Source organism: Oncorhynchus nerka, linkage group LG15, assembly GCF_034236695.1.
Source record: "Oncorhynchus nerka isolate Pitt River linkage group LG15, Oner_Uvic_2.0, whole genome shotgun sequence".
NCBI lineage: Eukaryota > Metazoa > Chordata > Actinopteri > Salmoniformes > Salmonidae > Oncorhynchus > Oncorhynchus nerka.
In genome coordinates, this window is record NC_088410.1 from 45,364,405 (window position 1) to 45,381,805 (window position 17,401).

Genomic DNA, 17,401 nt, shown 5'->3' on the forward strand with positions numbered 1-17,401 from the left:
ACGATAAAGTCCACTTTTCCATGTGCATTAAACAATTTATCACAACGCATTTTGCGTGTATTATACAATTTTCTTTCTTCATAACGCATTTGTGTACAATTCCAATTTGATGTGGCTAACATTAGCTAGGCTAGGGGTTAGGGTTAGTCAACATGCTAGCTAAGTAGTTAAAGGGTTAGGTTTAGAAGTTAGGTTAAAGGGTTAAGGTTAAGGGAAAAGTTAGCTAACATGCTAAGTAGTTGTACTGCACATGAAAACATTTCCAATAAGCAATAAGTGTATATTTCACAATGGACTAGCTACATATTATTGACCAAATACTTATTTTCCAACATAATTTGCAAATATATTCATTAAAAATCCTACAAAATACTTTTTTGCCCCACTGTATGACCCTATACCTGGCATGTAAGTTTCTCACTTATGGGTGGCACAAATTGGGATTTGGGGGAGGGGAATGGGAAGGGTATATGCAAACTAAATTCTGTAGTATTACTATAGTTAAAAAACTGTAGTGTTTTTGGGGACATTACTGTAATATTAATTATGGTATTCTACAGTATACAAGACAATTTTATACTAAGTACTACACATGATCGAGGAATACTGCAGTGTGGGGTATAGTATTCTACAATATACTACAAAATTCTATAGTAAGTACTGTAGTATTCTATAGTAAACTGTATTATTTTCTCTTGCGGGTGTGTTCAGTAGAAATGTTCAGTCCTTGACAGACAGGGGTCAGGGGTGAAACTAATCCAAAATGGCAGTCAAAACTATACAGGAACTTGATAATGACATTGTCACTGAGCCCTATTCTGTGTTGACTGTAACCTAAGGAGTTGTCACTGCTGTTGCCTTTTGATCACACCACATTAAGTCTTCCTTATGGTCCTATAAAAATGTAGTGAAATGTGAGTGTGATGAGTATTTCACAAAGAGGCAGTGGTTGCTATGTGAAACTTTATTTGACACCATTTATAGACTTACAAATTATCTTATTTTGAGCCAGTATGCTACAACAGGAAAATAATTCTGCAGCAAGAGCAAATGTGAATTATAATATATGGAAGGGGAGGGTTATTGTAGGGGTTATTACATTTTTCGTAAAAGAAAATCTACTTCAGAAGCCTTTTTTTAGAAACATTTTTAAACCTTGAATACACTACAAGTTTTCCTGCAACAATGTGATCAAATTAAGATCCTACATTTGTAATAAAAGGGGCAAGCAGGATCCTGTTCCATAGAATGCTAATTTCAGGCTAGCATCATGCTACAGATGACTCTGTGGTGGGTCCATTTTGAGTGTTTGAAAATTAGCGTAGCTGCCTTTGATAGAGGACATTTCTTTCACAAAAATGCCAATGTTTACTGTAGCCCAAAAAATGGCTTTCACACAACTTTGCTTCCTTGTTTTCCACTCCTTATGGAGCTTAAGGCAGGGTGGGAGGGGATATGCAGCAGGTCTATGTAGTAGAATTAGCAGGGACATTGGCTTAGTAATAGCCAGGGGGAGCTAGATAGCATTTTTGGGGCTTGGGGTGGGAAAAGGTCCTAGTGTAACAGAACAAAAAAAAAATCCACAGGAACTTAACCACTGCGTGTGCTTACGTCACCAAACCCTTCCCTATCCCAGACAACGCTGGGCCAATTGTGCGTCGCCTCATGGGTCTATCGGTCGCTGCCGCCTGCGACACAGCCCGGGCTCGAACCCGGATTTGTAGTGACGCCACTCGGGAGGCCCTAGCCTGGTGTAATTCTAACTACCCAGATATGTTTATTATTCACCTACGTGAGCTGAATTTCCTAAATGACAAGCAGTTATAGTTAAAGGCTAACAACAAGCATGACACATACAATATAGGCCAATGCCATGGCACATCACATTTTGGACATCTAGGCAAAACTGGAGCCGTCCTAAATCAAAAATGCCATGACCTTTTTCTAGCACATTTCCTGAGGCAATCCCCCAAAATGTTTTACCCTTGGCCTAAAGGAAATGTGTACGACTATGACAGCTCTTTCAAAACAGCTCAAACTTGGTACGAGGCGTGGTGTGAACATAAAACATACAGGAACTCAAGCCCTTTTGTTCACCTGACTTAGAATTCCTCACAATCAAATGCCGACCGCATTATCTACCAAGAGAATTCTCTTCGATCATAATCACAGTCGTGTATATTCCCCCCAAGCAGACAAATCAACGGCCCTGAAAGAACTTCATTCAAATCTATGTAAACTGGAAACCACATATCCTGAGGCTGCATTTATTGTAGCTGGGGATTTTAACAAGGCTAATCTAAAAACAAGGCTTCCTAAATTCTATCAGCACATCGATTGCGCAACCCGGGCTAGCAAAACCCTAGATCATTGTTATTTTAACTTCCGCGACGCATATAAGGCCCTCCCCCGCCCTCCTTTCAGAAAAGCTGACCACGACTCCATTTTGTTGCTACCAGCCTATAGACATAAACTAAAACAGGAAGCACCCGCACTCAGGTCTGTTCAACGCTGGTCCGACCAATCGGACTCAATCCAAACTTGTTATTAAGCTCGAGACCCTGGGTCTCGACCCCGCCCTGTGCAACTGGGTCCTGGACTTCCTGATGGGCCGCCGCCAAGGGTGAGTGTAGGTAACAACATCTCCACCCCGCTGACCCTCAACACTGGGGCCCCAAAAGGGTGTGTTCTCAGCCCGCTCCTGTACTCCCTGTTCACCCACGACTGCGTGGCCATGCACGCCTCCAACTCAATCAAGTTTGCAGACGACACTACAGTGGTAGGCTTGATTACCAACAACGATGAGATGGCCTACAGGGACGAGGTGAGGGCCCTCGGAGTGTGGTGTCAGGAAAATAACCTCAGACTCAATGTCAACAAAACAAAGGAGATGATCATGGACTTCAGGAAACAGCAGAGGGAGCAGCCCCCTATTCACATTGAAGGGACAGTAGTGGTGAGGGTGGAAAGTTTTAAGTTCCTCGGCGTACACAAACTGAAATGGTCCACCCACACAGACAGTGTGTTGAAGAAGGTGCAGCCTCAGGAGGCTGAAGAAATTTGGCTTGTCACCAAAAACACACAAACTTTTACAGATGCACAATCGAGAGCATCCTGTATGGCTGTATCACCGCCTGGTACGGCAACTGCTCCGCACACAACCATAAGGCTCTCCAGAGGGTAGTGAGGTCTGCACAACGCATCACCCGGGGCAAACTACCTGCCCTCCAGGACACCTACACCACCCAATGTCACAGGAAGGCCAAAAATATCATCAAGGACAACAACCACCCGAGCCACTGCCTGTTCACCCCGCTATCATCCAGAAGGTGAGGTCAGTACAGGTGCATCAAAGCGGGGACCGAGAGACTGAAAAACAGCTTCTATCTCAAGGCCATCAAACTGTTAAACAGCCATCACTAACATTGAGTGGCTACTGACTCAACTCCAGCCACTTTAATAATGGAAAAATGTATCACTAGCCACTTTAAACTATGCCACTAATGTTTACATACCCTACATTACTCATCTCATATGTATATACTGTACTCTATACCATCTACTGCATCTTGCCTATGCCGTTCGGCCATCACTCATTCATATATTTGTATGTACATATTCTGATTCATTCCTTTACACCTGTGTGTGTATAAGGTAGTGGTTGTGAAATTGTTAAGTTAGATGACTTGTTAGATATTACTGCATGGTCGGAACTAGAAGCACAAGCATTTCGCTACACTCACATTAACATCTGCTAACCATGTGTATGTGACAAATAACATTTGATTTGAGGCTGGTCCTTCCATCGAGATGTACAGTATTTCAAACCCTAATATTGTTATGTTAGTAAGTTCTCCCTATGACTGTCCATCTCAGCTACTCTATGGGCACCAGCTTTTTAAAAACCCTCACAGCAGCTTTTTAAAAACCCTCACAGCAGCTTTTAAAAACCCTCACAGCAGCTTTTAAAAACCCTCACAGCAGCTTTTAAAAACCCTCACAGCAGCTTTTAAAAACCCTCACAGCAGCTTTTAAAAACCCTCACAGCAGCTTTTAAAAACCCTCACAGCAGCAGCATAAACATGCGAGGGAACTCGGAAACAAACACTCCAAACAAAAGATCTGTTGTGTGGCTTGATCCACAGACAGCCTTAGCCTCAATATGTGTCGCGACCTCACCTAATTCATGTTGCACGGTATACCAAAGCTTTTTCGATACTAGTACATGAAAAAGGGTTCGGTACTAGATTTTAAAAAATAATTAAAAAAAACAACTTTCGGTACTTCTGTCAAATGTGTCTCACATCGTCTACTGATTGAGGATCGAGTCTCTATCAGCACAGCTGATGTCCCCTTATTACGCGTGAGCACCGTGCCTGCTCCACTTTTAGCCTGCACTGGGAGTCTGGGCTGCATCATGTTAGCTCCCCTCCACAGGAGGTTGGTGGCACCTTCATTGGTAATGGCTGGAGAAGAATATGTGGAAAGGTATCAACAACAAACACATGGCTTCCATGAGTTTGATGCCATTCCATTCGCCCCGTTCCAGCCATTATTATGAGCCGTCCTCCCCCCAGCAGCCTCCACTGCAGTCCCCACTCTTGCTGCAAAGAAGTTAACAAACTTGAATAGCGCAACACGGCGCGCAGAAAAGCTAAAACTGTTAATTACTGTTCGCAAAACAAAATGTCCATTACAGGCTAGAAGAATTTACAATGCAAGAAGATGCATGTAGCTTCCATCTTAGTAGGCTAACTTTCCTTGTTAGCTTACTGCTAAAGCTAACATCAATTCACTACCCTAGTACCTTGTTTGTGATAATATGCAAACCCCATGTAAAATATTGCTGATTTGAAAGCTGATCGTCACCAAAAAAAACGTTATTAATCCACTTTGTGTCCTCTGTCTCATGTCTCTCCCAATCAAGATCATGTTCACTAGATCCTTGAACTGATTGTGTGTAAATGATGTCATGGGTCTTAAAGAAACAGCACACACTTTTATAAAAGAAGAGATTGATTCGTCAATAAGTCCCAAATGCGAAATTGAATATGCATTCACCTGTATTGTGTGATTACGCCTAGGCTACATCTTGATTTACCCAGTTTAAAATCGATAGACTAGAGATTTACCATTCAAATAAATAATTACAATGTGGTTATGTAGTTAAAATATATATATATATATTTTTTCCTTTACAAATGTATTATTTGATTGTATAATTGATTCATTAAAGCATACATTCAAAAATCAAACATGCCAAATGGAATGATATTGAACTCAAAAGATCTATATGGATGCAATTCTGGACCTGGGCTAATACGCCTTTTTTTGTTGTTGTTGCCATTGTCTCGTTGTGGTATCAAGTACCGCGATGGTAACGAGTATCTTGATAGTAAACCTGGTATCAAAGTCAAAATTCGGGTATCGTGACACTGCACCTAATGATACGCACAGATGAACTCACTCTGTCTTGGCTGTAAACCGCCAGGCTAGTTTTTGCGCTGCCTTGGTTGCTGCGTCAAAGAACAGGCTAGCTCTCGGTTACCGTAGAATGGCTGAGCTGGAACTACTAAGGCTTGTCTCTAGGTGAAACGACAGGCTGCACCACTGAGAAACCTGTGTCACTCCAAAACCACAGACAACTCATGAATAGTCTCAGTGTAAAAGAACTGCAAACGTTCAACGTCTTCTCACTGTAAATGTAAGGAACATCGCATAGAGTATCCAGAGCAAAATCTTTTTTGTCTTGTACAAAATGGTACATAAATCCCTACAGCAAGGTCAAGAGCAAGAGGGGGGCCTTCACTTGGAATGCAACAACAATACACAGAATGTTTCAAATACATAGGTTTCACATTGACAAAGAACATACCAGCAAGACGGGTTGAGCCCTGAATAATGGATGCTCTTCGGGATGCTCTGGCTTTCACCATTCCGTCACTACTAGCAACAATAACACTGTACCCAGTTGCTTCTCTTTCTCCTCATACACTAGAAGTTGCCTCACCTCGCATATCTAGTTCAAATGGTGCCGTCACATTCTTTCCCACAACAGTAGGGCTTTTAGAACTGTACAACAATGGCAAATAGCTTGTGTAAGGACGAGTATAAGTACACATTTCCAATGTTGTCATCCATCTCTTCATTGACATACCACCGACAACATAATCAGTAACTACCGTGGCCGGGCCCCAGGGAAAGAGTTTTCTAAAGAGAGACAGGAAAGCAACACATGCTGTCAAAGATGTACTGCCATATCGACCGTTGTGAGTCGTTGATTCCTGTGTTATGTATGGGTCTGCGGGTCACACTTAACATTGCAAAAACCCTATACCAGAGTAAATATCTGGGTAATACATTATAATGTACGTAATTACCCTGTAATAGGATAGAAGTAAACGCTCTTATGGCTTGCTTACCATCTTTTGCAGACGTTTTAGAAAACGTATTATAAAACAGGTTAGCACTGTGTACAGTAACTGCTTGTAAGTAAGATTATATATGACATAAATGATCAAAGACCAGGCCTATATGAGAACATATTCCCTCATAGCTACCCAGGAATAAGACTTTTGTGAATTAGCCAATGTGTTTCCCTGCTGTTTAATGCTATACCTGTATCCCCGAGCTTTTGACAGACATCCATGCCAGGGGAAGATAGTGCTGAAGGGGGACTAGTGACCACTGCCTGTCTGCCAACTCTAATAACAGAGACGTCGACAGGGCTGAAGGGGCTTGTCGTCGCAATGGCAAGCTATGTGAGATGCTGGCACCACTCCAGATTCCAGTCTGTATGTTTGTGTGCATGTTCGAGACGCATTTTTTGGATACTTGCCCTGCCCTATGGGGCACCAACTGGCATATTATTATTGCATAATTACAAACAGTCTGCCCAGAATTTATCCTTGTGTGAACCCCCCCAAAAAATCTGATTCTCTTACAAAAAAACCTAACAGATGGAAAATCATAAATGACCTCTTTTCAAATCACACAGAGATTATTCATGCTGGTTTACATGGTTATTGAGGCTGTGGGTTTTGAGTTTGCCTATAACCTACATCAGGCTAGCTCTGTGACAAAGAGATGGATACAGAAGAGAGGACACATCTCGAGAAGGGGGGAAAAAAGGGTGCATCTCAATAGTTTCAAGTAGCTTCCTTTAGTTGTCTTCTTTAGGTCATTTGCACGGGACATTAAAGAAAATGACAGGCGAGAGGAAGCAACTCGAGACTTTTGAGATGCACCCAATTAAATGTGAAATGTGTGATCTCCTACCAACACGGGAAGAGAGTGCAGCTGTCTCCAGAGTACATTTCCCTCCCAATTTCTGGCTATTATGCATAAGTCACTCACACAACATAAGACAGCCCCAATGTGCGATGACGCAACTAAACTTTCCGCCAGTTACGTACATAATGTTGATGCTGACAAAGCTTGCTTTCAGAAGCCATCTGCAAAGCAGTTTAAAGCTTTGCAAACAGTCCAGCTAAATACTGTTCCTGCTTAATGGCACTAATTGAATACAGCTCAGGCGGTACGGGTTGTTGGCTGCCACCACCACCAAACTGAAATCCTATTAAATAGGAGTAGCTGTTCTGACTTAAACAGAAGGACTAAAACAAAAACAACACTGGAAACCCAGAGATTTGTTCAAAATGTTTACTCTGACTGGAAGGCGTGTGGACACGGTCTTCTGCCATCTGTATTAACGGTCAAGCTATCAACTGGCGGGACTCTAGTTCACCATGGGTTATTGGAAGGGTAAAAAATAATATATCATGGACAGATGCAAACTAAGCAGGATAGTTGTCATGACAAGTCATTCCATCCCACTGGGCACATACTGGTTGAATCAACCCTGTTTCAACTCCCGAGTGGCCCAGCGGTCTAAGGCACTGTATCTCAGTGCTTGAGGTGTCACTATAGACACCCTGGTTCGAATCCAGGCTGTATCACAAACAGCTGTGATTGCGAGTCCCATAGCATACCACCCTGCATACCATTGCTGGCTTGCTTCTGAAGCTAAGCAGGGTTGGTCCTGGTGGAAGGACCTGCTGGAAGTGCTGGAAGTGGTGTTGGAGGGCCAGTAGGAGGCACTCTTTCCTCTGGTCTAAAGAAAATATCCCACTGCCCTGTGTAGGGTGCCGTCTTTCGGATGGGATATTAAACAGGTGTCCTGACTCTCTGAGGTCATTAAAGAACCCATGGCACTTATCGTAAGAGTAGGGTTGTTAACCCCGGTGTCCTGGCTAAATTCCCAATCTGGCCCTCAAACCATCACGGTCACTTAATAACCCCCAGTTTCCAATTGGCTCATTAATCCCCCTCCTCTCCCCTGTAACTATTCCCCAGGTTGTTGCTGCAAATGAGAATGTGTTTTCAGTCAACTTACCTGGTAAAATAACTAATAAAAAAATATGACAGTGCACAATTGACCCAGCTTCATTCGGGTTTGGCCGGTGTAGGCCGTCATTGTAAATAAGAATTTGTGCTTAACTGACTTGCTTAGCTCAATAAAATAAAAATGTAATAATATAAAACTTCTATGTAAATTGTCAGTGTATTGTGATGTGGAAAATACGACTTAACCTGACTAACAGGTTGTAACATCAATATAATTTCAACATAATCATTAGAACTGTTTATACGTTGAACTTTTGTTGAAAAGTCCACATAGAAATGTAAACATTTTTTTTTATACGATAATCAATACACTATCTAAGCCCATTCAATCTGTCCCACGAGGTGGTTTGAGTAAAAGTATTATTATTAGATTTTTTTCAGGAGAATTGACATTGAAATGACTAAAACTAAATCCTAACGATAATGAAAATAGACTTAAATGTATAGTCTCTTTACTCTGTCCAGCTTGCTAACAGTCATCGAAATGAAAGCTAGAAAGTCGGGGAAAAGGAAATATGACGGCAAGGAAATAGGGAATCTAGATTTCTGAGGCATCTGGTTGCAGTTCCTAGGGCTTCCACTAGATGTCAACAGTCGTTATAAATTGGTTGATGTTTATCTTTTGAGTAATGAAGAAGTATGGCTGTTCAGACTGAATGTCGAAGTCTAGTGTACTGTTGTGTTTGGGGCGCGTGACCTGGCGCTCCCTCCACTTTAGTTGTTCTGAATCAATCACGCCAAATAAATTGACATTTTGGGGATATAATGACGGAATTAATCAAACAAAAGGACCATTTGTGATGTTTATGGGACATATTGGAGTGCCAACAGAAAAAGTTCTTCAAAGGTAAGGCATGAATTATATCGTTATTTCTGAGTTTTGTGTCGCGCCTGGCAGGTTGAAATATGATTGTCATGCGTTTGTTTGATGGGGTGCTGTCCTCAGATAATAGCATGGTTTGCTTTCGCAGTAAAGCCTTTTTGAAATCGGATGCGGTGGCTGGATTAACAAGAAGTTAATTTTAAGCTTTATTTTTGTGTATTACAATTGTATGAAAGTTAAATATTTCTAATAATTTATTTTGAATTTAACATTGGAGTGATACATGAGCAGATGATGTGCAAGTAGAGATACTGGTGTGCAAAAGAGAAGAAAAGTAAATAAAATAAAAACAATTATGGGGATGAGGTAGGAAGATTGGGTGGGCTATTTACAGATGGACTATGCACAGCTGCAGTGATCGGTTAGCTGCTCAGATAGTTGATGTTTAAAGTTGGTGAGGGAAATAAAAGTCTCCAACTTCAGCGATTTTTGCAATTCGTTCCAGTCACTGGCAGCAGAGAACTGGAAGGAAAGGCGGCCAAATTAGGTTTTGGCTTTTGGGATGATCAGTGAGATACACCTGCTGGAACGTGTGCTACGGGTGGGTGTTGTTATCGTGACCAGTGAACTGAGATAAGGCAGAGCTTTACCTAGCATAGACTTATAGATGACCTGGAGCCAGTGGGTCTGACGACGAATATGTAGCGAGGGCCAGCCGACTAGAGCATACAAGTCGCAGTGGTTGGTGGTATAAGGTGATTTGGTAACAAAACAGATGGCACTGTGATAGACTGCAACCAGTTTGCTGAGTAAAGCGTTGGAAGCTATTTTGTAGATGACATCACCGAAGTCGAGGATCGGTAGGATTGTCAGTTTTACTAGGGTAAGGTTGGCGGCGTGAGTTTAGGAGGCTTTGTTGCAAAATAGAAAGCCGATTATAGATTTGATTTTGGATTGGAGATGTTTAATATGAGTCTGGAAGGAGAGTTTACAGTCTAGCCAGACACCTAGGTATTTATAGTTGTCCACATATTCTAGGATGGAACCGTCCAGGGTGGTGATGCTAGTCGGGCAGGTGCGGGCAGCGAACGGTTGAAAAGCATGCATTTGGTTTTACTAGCATTTAAGAGCAGTTGGAGGCCACGGAAGGAGTGTTGTATGGCATTGAAGCTCGTTTGGAGGTTAGTTAGCGCAGTGTCCAAGGAAGGGCCAGAAGTATACAGAATGGTGTCGTCTGCGTAGAGGTGGATCAGGGAATTGCCCGCAGCAAGAGCGACATCATTGATATATACAGAGAAAAGAGTCGGCCCGAGAATTGAACCCTGTGGTACCCCCATAGAGACTGCCAGAGGTCCGGACCACATGCCCTCCGATTTGACACACTGAACTCTGTCTGCAAAGTAGTTGGTGAACCAAGTGAGGCAGTCATTAGAAAAACTAAGGCTATTGAGTCTGCCGATAAGAATACGGTGATTGACAGAGTCGAAAGCCTTGGCCAGGTCGGTGAAGATGGCTGCACAGTACTATCTTTTATCGATGGCAGTTATGATATTGTTTAGTACCTTGAGCATGGCTGAGGTGCACCCGTGACCGGCCCGGAAGCCGGATTGCACAGCGGAGAAGGTACGGTGGAATTCGAAATAGTCAGTGAGCTGTTTATTAACTTGGCTTTCGAAGACTTTAGATAGTAGGATATACTTGGTGGTGTGGGGGTCCTTAATAATTGATCAAGTGGTGGGAGACCCACACAAGCCCAGAAGCAATAAAAGCAATTGAGGGGGGGGGGCAGCAGTCGATATGGCCCTCAGGCATCAGATCTGTAACTAAGGATGGATGGAGGGAGAAGAGTATTGTTGGGTGGAGAAACTGCCTCAACGTGTGAAAGAAAGTGAGTTGTAAACCGCTTTAGGTGGTTTATTGCGTTTGTGCTGATAGTCCTCTATGGCGTCAACGATACTAAACAAAACAAAAATGTCTTATGACACACAATTCCCACTGTCAGTTTAATGCGGTCTTACATTCTGGCTTAACTCCTACAGTACCACCGGTACATTTTTGACTTATTTTGCTTGTACCATTGGACTTGCCTATTTATTCTGCATCCACTGATATCAACCATTGGTCTGTGTGATTAACAGGGGCTGAGCTAGAGTGATGTATGTGAGACAAGGGCAGATCCCGAAGAGGTCTGGGGGTGATTCTTCTCACAAAAAAACATCTATAAAGTTCAAATGGGTTTCACAAAAAAACTATTATGACCCATCTATGAAAAGCGGAGCCTCTCACGAACACGTACATTTAATGTATTGCTCTATGGTGCTCACAACCCACTCAAGAGTAGTTAGGAGGTAAGGAGTAGCTTCAGTCTATAGCTAGAGGACTCCTGATATCTCCAGGAGTGATAAGTAAAATTTGTGTCTTTATCGGTTGTCTAGTACTGTCTTTTTGCTAGCTAGGGCCATTTACTTTAAGTGCTGCCTGTTTTCCCAGTAGACTACTTGGTGTGTGAACTGCCGACTGCTAATAACTTGCAGATGATTGCTGATACATCAGCCAGGATCAAGGGGCAGGGCAATTTGTGACATGCTTGGTAATCAGTGGCTGTATTGGAGGGGGAGTTGTTTCTCCTCTCCTAAGCTATCAGCAATTAGTACGGGCTCTTCACCTCTGCTAGGCAATTAGCAATTAGTGTTAGTACTTCAATTAGTGTTAGTACTTTAGTACTTCGAGTTGTTCAAGGAAGGAAAGAAGGTGCCACTCTCACTTGAGTATCTTACCTAGTTATTATCAGATGATCTCATTTAGCTCTTTTGTAGCTTTGGCAACTTTCTATACCTCACCCTTTCCAAATCCCCTCCAACTCACAAGACAGGCAATTTGCGTGACCTCATCTTTACTAGAGGCTGTTTTCCTACTAATCTCACTGCAAACCCCATCCAGGTCTCTGATCACTACTTCGTTGACCTTTTCTGTCTCCCTTTCCTCCAGCCCCTACCCAGATGGTCATGATCTGTCAATCTTTCTCTCTTCTATCCTATCATCACTCCCTTCTGCTAAATCCTTCTCCCTCCTGCCTCTTTGACCCTACTCTCCTCCCTTTCCGCATCCTATGACTCTCACATTCCCCTTTCCTGCTGGTCGGCTCATCCATCCCCTCTTGCTCTGTGGCTGCGTGACTCATTACGAGCTTACAGGGCTGTGGGCAGCTGAGCAACTAAACTTCTGGAGGACCTATCATACTTTACTCTCTCAGTCTTCTCTTCCCCTGTATCAGCTGCTAAAGCCACTTTCTATCACTCTAAAGTTCACGCTTCGGCCTCTAAACCTAGGAAACTATTTTCCACCTTCTCACTCTCTTCTCTCTATAGTCACTCTGCTCTTTCATATCCTCAAATGGTCACTCCCATCATTGCTATGTGGATGACACACAACTACCCCCCCACCTCGACAAGACGGAGCTGCTTTTCCTCCGGGGGAAGGCCTGCCCGCTCAAACCTCTCCATCACAGTTGACAACTCCAGTTTCACCCAGCAAATATTCTTTGCGTGACCCTGGACAACATCTTCCCCGCTAACATGACATTAGTGACTCGTTCATGCTCTACAATATCCGTAGAGTACGACCCTACCTCACAAAAGAAGCAGCGCATGTACTAATCCAGGCACTTACCTCCTGTCTGGGCTCCCTGCTTGTGCCATCAAACCCCTGCAACTTATCCAGAATGCTGACGCCTGGTTTTTAACATTCCCAACTTCTCCCAAGTCACCCTGCTCCTCCACACAATCCAACGGACTTCCAGCTGAAGCTCGCATACACTACAAGACCATAGCACTTGCCTACGGAGCAAAAGCTGCCCCATGATCAAACGAGTCACCCCAAGCACTGCGTTCTGCCACCTCTGGTCTCTTGGCCCTCCCACACCTACGGGAGGGCAGGTCCCACTCAACCCAGTCCAAGCTCTGCTTTGTCCTGGCACCCCAATGGTGGGACCAGCTTCCCCCTGAAGCTAGTACAGCAGAAACCCAACCTCAACACAGGAGGTTGATGGCACCTTAATTGGGAAGAACGGGCATGTGGTAATGACCGGCGAGGAATGGTATCAAACACACGGTTTATAGGTGTCTAATGCCGTTCCATTTGCTCCTTTCCGGCCATTATTATGAGCAGTTATTCCCTCCGCAGCCTCCACTACTCTTTGAAGAGTATCTCAAATAATCCCTCCCATACCAGTGATGTCCCACCTAGCTATTTTAGGATTAACTGCAAATTGTGTCTGCTAAATGATTTGTTCTACACAGAATATCATAGGGAATCCCAGGACATGGGGTCTGTAATAAACTCGCATAGCTGCAGTCAAACTCCGCAACAGTTGTCACTGACTAGTTGGATATATTTCCCACTGGGCAAACCATTTATGCACTTACAACATTCATATGCATTTTCGCTCAGGGTTTTTCTTGGGGGAACTTTTTATTTATTGACATTTGCCAATAACAAATCAACTGTTTGTCAAAAGAAAATGGAAAAACACTTAATTGTGAGGCTAAATATAGGGCTGGACATGCAGATAAATGAAAGTTGTTAAAAAAAATGCTTGGGTCCTTGAGCCTGATGAGGTTAACAGATAATGTTCCATTGGTTCAGGGTGACATACACTATAGAAATGATTTTTTTTTGCCTGGCCTCAAATTCTAGATGTAACATAGTAAAACTAAATATGTGACACTGAAATTAGTATGTTATCTTACATTTGGTATGGTTACTTAAGCCACAAATGAAAGGAGGTTGGATGGGTAGGCTACTTAGTATGTTAGCTAACCCCTAACCTTAACCCTAATGGAGTATTCCTTAAAGGGCCGTAGCCATTTCCTGCAGTCAAATTACCTAGCGGCCTCATGGGTGGAATGTTAATATTTCTTCTGATATGATTATTTAAAAAAAGTTTAATTAACGCCTCATCCAGGGTTTGTCAAATTGTTTTGTTATATTTCAGTCTTCTGTGATGTATACTGAACCAAAATATGAACACAACATCTAAAGTGTTGCTTCATGAGCTGAAATAAAAGATCCCAGAAATGTTCAATTAGCACTAAACTTCTCTAAAATTGTGCACAAATAATAATAATCAGTCCACCTGACTAGAAGCTGGTTAAACATGATCATTACACAGGTGTGCCTTGTGCTGGGGACAATTAAAAAGCCACTCTAAAATGTGTCATTTTATCACAACACAATGCCACAGTTGTCTCAAGTTGAGCGGAGTGTGCAATTGGCATGCTGAGTGCAGGAATGTCAACCACAGCTGTTGCCAGATAATTGAATGTTAATTTCTCTACCATAAGCAACCTCCAACATCGTTTTAGAGAATTTGGAAGTACATCCAACCGGCCTCACAACCGCAGACCATGTGTAATCACGCCAGCCCAGGACCTCCACATCCAGCATCTTCACCTGCGGGATCGCCTGAGACCATCCACCCGGACAGCTGATGAAACTAAGGAGTATTTCTGTCTGTAATAAAGCCCTTTTGTGGGGAAAAGCTCATTCTGATTGGCTCACCTATGGCTGCACCCCTGCCCAGTCATGTGAAATCCATAGATTAGTAAAATCGTTGAATCCATATTTTTGTTCAGTATATATTTTGTTGTACTGATACATATATAATACATTGTAGAACAATCCACACTGTACAGGCAGTTAACCCACTGACCCTAGACCGTCATTGAAAATAAGAATTTGTTCTTAACTGACTTGCCTAGTTAAATAAAAGGTTAAAAAAGATACACACACACAATATATATATATATATATATATATATATATATATATATATAAAATAAGATGGAGACCAATCCACACTAATATATATATAGTGTGGATTGTTCTCCATCCGCCCCTGATTCAGAATATACCATCTTCGTAGTCATGGCATTCTTGGTTCAATAGTTAGCTACTGATGAATGGATGTCCACCGAATTTCCAATATAAAACTAATTTGACCTCGGTTGACTTATCGTTACACCGCGCGCGCTCTGATCTCGATTCCCGAATATTGCGCATCTATAGGCTAAACTGTGGCTAAATATTACGAAAGTCAACTGTCCTCGTCCAGGTTTACGGTAAAAATCAAATACAGCTACAGTAATATATCCATCCAAACAGTATCCCTTGCATTATACTCGCTAACAGTATAGTTTGCAAAGCTGTTCAGGACTTAAAATGAGAACCATCAAAGTCACAGCCGAAGGTAAACATTATTGGCAAAAAAACACTTACCCTTGTATCAGAAGATAAAAACTGAAAACGAAGCCTAGAAATGGCTTCGGGTTTGCAGGAGCTGTTACTTCGAAACAACCCGTTTCAACACAAGCTTCTGGTAAAGCCTTCTTTTGTATTGCCCAGTTCCCAGGAAACGGTGGGAAAAGAGGCGTGGTGAGTACGGTCAAGAGCGCTGCAATGTGGAGGCTTTGGACGTGGAAGTAGGCTATCATTTCATGGATACAAAATAGCAAGGAAACTCATGATGGCAATTCAAACCAACTGAGTGTATCTTTCAGCCTCTGTATTACGAGTGGTTCATAGTCTAGTAGAGAGGGAGAGAGAGACACGCTTCAGCCACCACCGACGCCAACTTCACAGGTGGCCAAGCCTGGACCATAGCCAAGGGTGACTGACCTTGTCAGATATGGGAAAACAACAGGATGTGTTCACAGCCTGGTATCAGGGACTAGACATAACATAGTACATGTAAATCCTGCATGCTCAAATTAGTATGATATGTTACATTTGGTATGGTTACATAAAGCAGATGGTTACTTGGGTGGCTGTATAACCAAACGTTTAGCAACCCAAAGGTTGTGAGTTTGAATCTCATCATGGACAACTTTAGCATTTGAGCAACTTTTCAACTACTTACTACTTTTTTAGCGACAGTACTTTGCAACTACTTAGGATATTATCTAACCCTTCCCCTTTTAGCTAACAATTTCACAAACCCTAACCCTTTAACCCAACTCCTAAACCTAACCCCTAGCCTAGCTAACGTTAGCCAGATATACCTAACCCCTAGCCTAGCTAACGTTAGCCAGATAACTACTAACCACCTATCCACCTAGCTAGAATTCATAGCATGTCATACATTTAGCAAATTCGTAACATATGATACGAATAGTAATTCGTAACCTACTGTAATAATACAAAATGGGTGATGGACGTCCACAAATGAATACATACCAAACTAAACATAACATATCATACTAAATGATTTATGTACAGAATAATACAATGCTCTGAGACCAGGTTGGTGTTCATGGTGGTGAGTAGTCTGACAGTAGAAAGCTTACCCTCTCTATAATGATAACCTCAACCATTAGCAGGTAAAAGTGAAAAAATGACCTTAGATCAGCCTCTTAGGTAGGCCTACTCACCAGTGCTGGTGCTGTAGGTACGAACAGTAGTGGCGGTTGGCGGCGGCGAATCCGAGTCCACAGAAGCAGTGTCGTCATCCTGCGAGCATCCGGCCTGGATGGCCCGCAGGTAGCTATGGCTACGAGATCGGAAGCACGTGGGCATGGGTAGATCGGGAGGCTCCACTGCCTGGGAATGGGAGCGCGAGAGTGTGTGGGAATCTCGGAACGACGACTCGGCGCAGCTATCCTCGTAGCGTTGGCTCAACATCTCCAAGTCTCGTAGCTGGAAGGAGAAAGACAGGTTGGCATGGGTGGCATAGGTTGGCATCTTAGCATGGGTGGCAGAGGTAGAGAGAGAGGGACAGCGTTACACGGCTCCTGCTGCTAGCAGGAGAGTGAAAGAAAGGCATGGTTTGTCCCGGGACCAGAGAGGAATGGTTGTTAGAGATCCATGGATTAAACCTGGGTTCTAATAGTGCTTTTTCAAATACATTTCCTGAACCAATGGAATAGTCCCAAAAGTGCATGTAATACCCATGTAATACTTCAAGCAGGCTCACGGAAACACTAAGTGTTTTGAATGAAATCAAATACTATATGAACCAGGTCTGCCATTGAGAGCACAGCTGACTGCATCTGTTAGAGGAGTGAGCTAATTCCAGTTTTTTAAATGTATTTTATTTCACCTTTATTTAACCAGGTAGGCCAGTTGAGAACAAGTTTTCATTTACAACTGGCCAAGATAAAGGCCAACATAAAGCAA

The 17,401-nt window shown here is 42.7% G+C and overlaps 1 protein-coding gene across 1 annotated transcript in view; it reads right to left on the reverse strand.

Annotated features, from left to right (window-relative positions):
* LOC115142784 (disks large-associated protein 4-like) overlaps positions 1-17,401 on the reverse strand; it is a 48,993-nt gene that overhangs the window by 18,193 nt on the left and 13,399 nt on the right. Inside the window, exon 5 of the mRNA XM_029682515.2 lies at positions 16,657-16,921. Coding sequence (XP_029538375.2) covers positions 16,657-16,921 — 265 coding nt within the window. The remainder of the gene's footprint in view (positions 1-16,656; positions 16,922-17,401) is intronic.